Source organism: Onychostruthus taczanowskii, unplaced genomic scaffold (assembly GCF_017590055.1).
Source record: "Onychostruthus taczanowskii isolate IOZ18803 unplaced genomic scaffold, ASM1759005v1 scaffold331, whole genome shotgun sequence".
NCBI classification, from domain to species: domain Eukaryota; kingdom Metazoa; phylum Chordata; class Aves; order Passeriformes; family Passeridae; genus Onychostruthus; species Onychostruthus taczanowskii.
The window spans coordinates 36042-43987 of NW_024500695.1; the positions used below are offsets into that span (position 1 = coordinate 36042).

The following is a 7946-nucleotide window of genomic DNA, read 5'->3' on the forward strand; positions in this document are numbered from 1 at the left end:
CCCAAATTTGGGGACCCCCCCCCGCAGCGGCTGCTCCGCATGGACCTGCCGGTGGCCGATGACAACACGGTGCACTTCAACTCCACGCTGATGGCCCTGATCCGCACCGCGCTCGACATCAAGATCGCCAAAGGCACGGGGACACCGCGACACCGCGACACCGGGACACCGGGACAACGGGGACAGCGGGACACCGGGACAGCGGGACAACGGGGATAACGGGGACAGCGGGACACCGGGACAGCGGGACAACGGGGATAACGGGGACAGCGGGACACCGGGACAGCGGGACAACGGGGATAACGGGGACAGCGGGACACCGGGACAGCGGGACAACGGGGATAACGGGGACAGCGGGACACCGGGACAGCGGGACAACGGGGATAACGGGGACAGCGGGACACCGGGACACCGGGACAACGGGGACACCGGGGGACAATGGGGACATCAGGGGACAGCGGGACAACGGGGATAACGGGGACAGCGGGACACCGGGACACCGGGACAACGGGGGACAATGGAGACACCGGGACAACGGGGACACCGGGGACAACGGGACGATGGGGACAATGGGGACACCGGGGACACCGCGACAACGGGGACACCGGGGGACAATGGGGACATCAGGGGACAGCGGGACAACGGGGACAACTGGGACAACGGGGGACAATGGGGACACTGCGGGGACAACGGGGACACCGGGGACACCGGGGGACAACGGGACAACGGGGGACAGGGGGACATCGGGGGACACAGCGGGGACAACGGGACAATGGGGACAACGGGGACAACGGGGACAACGGGGGACAATGGGGACATCAGGGGACAACGGGACAACGGGGACAACGGGGGACAATGGGGACACTGCGGGGACACCGTGACAACGGGACAACGGGGACAATGGGGACACCGGGGACAGCGGGGACACCGGGGACAACGGGACAACTGGGACAATGGGGACACAGCGGAGACAATGGGGACAACGGGGGACAATGGGGACATCAGGGGACAGGGGGCACCGGGACAACTGGGACAACGGGGACAGCGGGGACAACGGGGACAGCGGGACAATGGGGACAACGGGGACACTGCGGGGACAACGGGGACAGCAGGACAACGGGGATATCAGGGGACACCGCAGGGACAACGGGACAACGGGGGATGTGGGGACACCGGTGACAACGGGGACAACGGGACACTGTGGGGACAACGGGGACAGCGGGGACAGGGGGACACCGGGGGACAATGGGACAACGGGGGACAGGGGGACACCGCGGGGACAGGGGGACATTGGGAAAACAGGGACACTGCGGGGACAGCGGGGACACCGCGGGACAACGGGGACAGCGGGGATATCGGGGACATCGGGGACATCGGGGGGACAGCGGGACTACGGGGGACAATGGGGACATCAGGGGACAGGGGGACACCGGGGACATCGGGGGACAACAGGGACACCGGGGACAATGGGACAACGGGGACACCGGGGACACTGCGGGGACAATGGGACACTGGGGGACAACGGGGATACAGCGGGGACAATGGGACAACAGGGGACAATGGGGACATCAGGGGACAGGGGGCACCGGGACAATGGGGACAACTGGGACATCGGGGGACAGGGGGACACCGCGGGGACAACGGGGACATCAGAGGACAACGGGGGACAGCGGGGACACCGGGACAATGGGGACACCGGGGGATGTGGGGACACAGGGGATGTGGGGACATTGGGGGACACTGGGGATACAGGGGACACTGGGGGATGTGGGGACATCAGGGGACATCGGGGGATATGGGGGGGGTGTGGGGACATTGGGGACACTGGGGGATATGGAGGGATATGGGGACACCGCAGGACACTGCAGGGACAGGGGGACACTGGGGACACCAGGGGACATGGGGACACTGGTAGGACATGGGAACACGCAGAGCCGCCCGTGTCACCATTGTCACCCACGTGTCCTTGAGGACACACAGAGCCACCCGTGTCACCGTTGTCACCCGCGTGTCCCAAGGACACACAGAGCCACCCATGTCACCGGTGTCACCATTGTCACCCCGTGTCCCAAGGACACACAGAGCCACCCGTGTCACCGGTGTCACCATTGTCACCCCCGTGTCCCAAGGACACACAGAGCCACCCGTGTCACCGTTGTCACCCACAACGGGACAACGGGGGACAGCGGGGACAGCGGGGACAATGGGGACACCGGGACAACGGGGACATCAGGGGACACCGCGACACTGGGACAACGGGACAACGGGACAACGGGGACAGCGGGGACAGCGGGGACAATGGGGACACCGGGACAACGGGGACAACGGGGACAATGGGGACAACGGGGACAATGGGGACATCAGGGGACAGCGGGACAACGGGGATAACGGGGACAGCGGGACACCGGGACACCGGGACAACGGGGGACAATGGAGACACCGGGACAACGGGGACACCGGGGACAACGGGACGATGGGGACAATGGGGACACCGGGGACACCGCGACAACGGGGACACCGGGGGACAATGGGGACATCAGGGGACAGCGGGACAACGGGGACAACTGGGACAACGGGGGACAATGGGGACACTGCGGGGACAACGGGGACACCGGGGACACCGGGGGACAACGGGACAACGGGGGACAGGGGGACATCGGGGGACACAGCGGGGACAACGGGACAATGGGGACAACGGGGACAACGGGGACAACGGGGGACAATGGGGACATCAGGGGACAACGGGACAACGGGGACAACGGGGGACAATGGGGACACTGCGGGGACACCGTGACAACGGGACAACGGGGACAATGGGGACACCGGGGACAGCGGGGACACCGGGGACAACGGGACAACTGGGACAATGGGGACACAGCGGAGACAATGGGGACAACGGGGGACAATGGGGACATCAGGGGACAGGGGGCACCGGGACAACTGGGACAACGGGGACAGCGGGGACAACGGGGACAGCGGGACAATGGGGACAACGGGGACACTGCGGGGACAACGGGGACAGCAGGACAACGGGGATATCAGGGGACACCGCAGGGACAACGGGACAACGGGGGATGTGGGGACACCGGTGACAACGGGGACAACGGGACACTGTGGGGACAACGGGGACAGCGGGGACAGGGGGACACCGGGGGACAATGGGACAACGGGGGACAGGGGGACACCGCGGGGACAGGGGGACATTGGGAAAACAGGGACACTGCGGGGACAGCGGGGACACCGCGGGACAACGGGGACAGCGGGGATATCGGGGACATCGGGGACATCGGGGGGACAGCGGGACTACGGGGGACAATGGGGACATCAGGGGACAGGGGGACACCGGGGACATCGGGGGACAACAGGGACACCGGGGACAATGGGACAACGGGGACACCGGGGACACTGCGGGGACAATGGGACACTGGGGGACAACGGGGATACAGCGGGGACAATGGGACAACAGGGGACAATGGGGACATCAGGGGACAGGGGGCACCGGGACAATGGGGACAACTGGGACATCGGGGGACAGGGGGACACCGCGGGGACAACGGGGACATCAGAGGACAACGGGGGACAGTGGGGACACCGGGACAATGGGGACACCGGGGGATGTGGGGACACAGGGGATGTGGGGACATTGGGGGACACTGGGGATACAGGGGACACTGGGGGATGTGGGGACATCAGGGGACATCGGGGGATATGGGGGGGGTGTGGGGACATTGGGGACACTGGGGGATATGGAGGGATATGGGGACACCGCAGGACACTGCAGGGACAGGGGGACACTGGGGACACCAGGGGACATGGGGACACTGGTAGGACATGGGAACACGCAGAGCCGCCCGTGTCACCATTGTCACCCACGTGTCCTTGAGGACACACAGAGCCACCCGTGTCACCGTTGTCACCCGCGTGTCCCAAGGACACACAGAGCCACCCATGTCACCGGTGTCACCATTGTCACCCCGTGTCCCAAGGACACACAGAGCCACCCGTGTCACCGGTGTCACCATTGTCACCCCCNCAAGGACACACAGAGCTACCCATGTCACCCGTGTCCCCGGTGTCACCTGCGTGTCCTTGCGGACACACAGAGCCATCCGTGTCTCCGTTGTCACCCGCGTGTCCTTGAGGACACACAGAGCCATCCGTGTCTCCGTTGTCACCCGCGTGTCCTTGAGGACACACAGAGCCATCCGTGTCTCCGTTGTCACCCGCGTGTCCTTGAGGACACACAGAGCCATCCGTGTCTCCGTTGTCACCCGCGTGTCCCAAGGACACACAGATCTACCCATGTCACCCGTGTCACCGGTGTCACCTGCGTGTCCTTGAGGACACACAGAGCCATCCGTGTCACCGTTGTCACCCGCGTGTCCCAAGGACACACAGAGCCACCCATGTCACCGTTGTCACCCGCGTGTCCTTGAGGACACACAGAGCCACCCATGTCACCGGTGTCACCCGCGTGTCCTTGAGGACACACAGAGCCACCCATGTCACCGTTGTCACCCGCGTGTCCTTGAGGACACACAGAGCCACCCATGTCACCCGTGTCACCGCTGTCACCCGCCTGGCCTTGAGGACACACAGAGCCACCCGTGTCACCGTTGTCACCCGCGTGTCCCAAGGACACACAGATCTACCCATGTCACCCGTGTCACCGGTGTCACCTGCGTGTCCTTGAGGACACACAGAGCCATCCGTGTCACCGTTGTCACCCGCGTGTCCCAAGGACACACAGAGCCACCCGTGTCACCGGTGTCACCCACGTGTCCCAAGGACACACAGAGCCACCCGTGTCACCGTTGTCCACCCGCGTGTCCCAAGGACACACAGAGCCACCCATGTCACCCGTGTCACCGTTGTCACCCCCGTGTCCCAAGGACACACAGAGCCACCCCTGCACCCCTGTCACCCGTGTCACCGTTGTCACCCCCGTGTCCCAAGGACACACAGAGCCACCCCTGTCACCGGTGTCACCCGCGTGTCCCAAGGACACACAGAGCCACCCATGTCACCCGTGTCACCGTTGTCACCCCCGTGTCCCAAGGACACACAGAGCCATGTCACCCGCGTGTCCCAAGGACACACAGAGCCACCCGTGTCACCCGTGTCACCGTTGTCACCCGCGTGTCCCAAGGACACACAGAGCCATCCGTGTCACCGTTGTCACCCCCGTGTCCCCAAGGACACACAGAGCCACCCCTGTCACCGGTGTCACCCGCGTGTCCCAAGGACACACAGAGCCATCCATGTCACCAGTGTCACCCCCGTGTCCCCAAGGACACACAGAGCCACCCGTGTCACCATTGTCACCCGTGTGTCCCAAGGACACACAGAGCCACCCGTGTCACCCGTGTCACCGTTGTCACCCGCGTGCGTCCGCAGGCGGTGCCGACAAGCAGCAGATGGACGCGGAGCTGCGCAAGGAGATGATCGCCATCTGGCCCAACCTGTCCCCCAAAAACCTGGACCTGCTTGTCACCCCCCACAAGTGTAAGAGGCCACCCCCGCGCTGTCCCCGCGCTGTCCCCGCGCTGTCCCCGCCGTGCCCTGACGCGTGTCCCCGCAGCCACCGACCTGACGGTGGGCAAGATCTACGCGGCCATGATGATCATGGAGTACTACCGGCAGAGCAAGGCCAAGAAGCTGCAGGCCATGCGCGAGGAGCAGGTGGGACACGGCCGCTGTCACCCGCTGTCCCCTCCCTGCCACCTCCAGGTGTCCCCCCCTGCGGGCCTCAGGCTGGCACTGTCCGCTGCTCTGCCACCTCTGGTGTCCCCGTGTCCTTGTGTCACGGTGTGCCCAGGTGCTGGTGTTCCCATCTTGGTGTCCTGGTGTCCCTGTGTCCCCATGTTCCCTGTGTCCCCATGTCCCCGTGTCCCAGCACCTCCATGTCCCCATGTCCCCATGTCCCCGTGTCCCTGTGTCCCCCTGTCACCTGTCCCATATCCCCATGTCCCTGTGTCCCCATGGCCCCGTGTCCCCATGTCCCGTGCCCTGCGTCCCATGTCCCCATGTCCCTGTATCTCCATGTCCCATATTCCTGTGTCCCACTGTCCCCATGTCCCCTGTCCCGTGTCCCCTGTGCCACGTCCCGTGTCCCCTGTCCTGTGTCCCCTGTCCCATGTCCCCAGTGCCACACCCCGTGTCCCCTGTCCCCTGTCCCGTGTCCCCTGTGCCACGTCCCGTGTCCCCTGTCCTGTGTCCCCTGTCCCGTGTCCCCTGTGCCACGTCCCGTGTCCCCTGTCCTGTGTCCCCTGTCCCGTGTCCCCTGTGCCACGTCCCGTGTCCCCTGTCCTGTGTCCCCTGTCCCGTGTCCCCTGTGCCACGTCCCGTGTCCCCTGTCCTGTGTCCCCTGTCCCGTGTCCCCTGTGCCACGTCCCGTGTCCCCTGTCCTGTGTCCCCTGTCCCGTGTCCCCTGTGCCACGTCCCGTGTCCCCTGTCCTGTGTCCCCTGTCCCGTGTCCCCTGTGCCACGTCCCGTGTCCCCTGTCCTGTGTCCCCTGTCCCGTGTCCCCTGTGCCACGTCCCGTGTCCCCTGTCCTGTGTCCCCTGTCCCGTGTCCCCTGTGCCACGTCCCGTGTCCCCTGTCCTGTGTCCCCTGTCCCGTGTCCCCTGTGCCACGTCCCGTGTCCCCTGTCCTGTGTCCCCTGTCCCGTGTCCCCTGTGCCACGTCCCGTGTCCCCTGTCCTGTGTCCCCTGTCCCGTGTCCCCTGTGCCACGTCCCGTGTCCCCTGTCCTGTGTCCCCTGTCCCGTGTCCCCTGTGCCACGTCCCGTGTCCCCTGTCCTGTGTCCCCTGTCCCGTGTCCCCTGTGCCACGTCCCGTGTCCCCTGTCCTGTGTCCCCTGTCCCGTGTCCCCTGTGCCACGTCCCGTGTCCCCTGTCCTGTGTCCCCTGTCCCGTGTCCCCAGTGCCACGCCCCGTGTCCCCTGTCCCCTGTCCCATGTCCCGTGTCCCCTGTCCCGTATCCCCAGTGCCACGCCCCGTGTCCCCTGTCCCCGCAGAACCGCACCCCGCTGATGTTCCAGCGCATGGAGCCGCCGTCCCCCACCCAGGAGGGACCCCCGGGGCCGGACGCGGCGCCCGCGGCGGAGCCGTAAGTGCCACCCGCGTGTCCCCGCCGTCCCCCGCCGTGTCCCCCGCGGTGTCACCAGCGCCGCTGTCCCCAGGGCCGCGCGGGACGGGGACATGAAGGAGAGCCAGTCCTGGGTGACGCAGCGCGCCCAGGAGATGTTCCAGAGGACGGGCACCTGGAGCCCCGAGCGGGGACACCCCGACGATGTCCCCAACAGCCGCCCCAACTCCCAGGTGAGTCCCGGTGCCACCGCGGTGCCACCCCGTGCGTGTCCCCGCGTGTCCCCCGAGCGCCATCCCCCGCCGTGCCTCAGTTTCCCCTCAGTTCCTGCCACCCCCATTCCCAGGTGCCACCCCGTGTGTGTCCCCACGTGTCCCCCGAGCGCCATCCCCCGCCGTGCCTCAGTTTCCCCTCAGTTCCTGCCACCCCCACTCCCAGGTGCCACCTCGTGTGTGTCCCCCCCGTGTCCCCCGAGCGCCATCCCCTTCCCCGCCATGTCCCCTGCCTGTCCCGCTGTCCCCGGCGGGGCTGTCCCGGTGTCCCCGCCCACCGTGCCTCAGTTTCCCCTCAGTTCCCGCCACCCCAACCTCCAGATTGGCACTGCTGCCACCTCGGTGCCACCCCGTGTCCCCTGCCCACCCCACAACATCCCCACGTACCCGGGGGGGGCTGTCCCGCTGTCCCCCCCCACAACCGTGCCTCAGTTTCCCCTCAGTTCCCTCCGCCCCAACTCCCAGGTGAGCGCTGCTGCCACCCCGTGTGTGTCCCCACGTGTCCCCTGCCCACCCCCCCGTGCCCGGGGGGGGGGCTGTCCCGCCCCCCCCCCCCGCCCTGCCCCAGTTTCCCCCGCCGGGGGCGC

General features: G+C 66.8%; 1 protein-coding gene across 1 annotated transcript in view; it reads left to right on the forward strand.

The window, feature by feature from the left end:
* CACNA1A (calcium voltage-gated channel subunit alpha1 A) overlaps window positions 1-7946 on the forward strand; it is a gene marked incomplete at its 5' end in the record, with an annotated part of 47579 nt that overhangs the window by 36017 nt on the left and 3616 nt on the right. The window contains 5 exons of the mRNA XM_041410759.1: window positions 28-133; window positions 5398-5505; window positions 5582-5682; window positions 7017-7108; window positions 7182-7491. Of these exons, the coding sequence (XP_041266693.1) occupies window positions 28-133; window positions 5398-5505; window positions 5582-5682; window positions 7017-7108; window positions 7182-7491 (717 nt within the window). The remainder of the gene's footprint in view (window positions 1-27; window positions 134-5397; window positions 5506-5581; window positions 5683-7016; window positions 7109-7181; window positions 7492-7946) is intronic.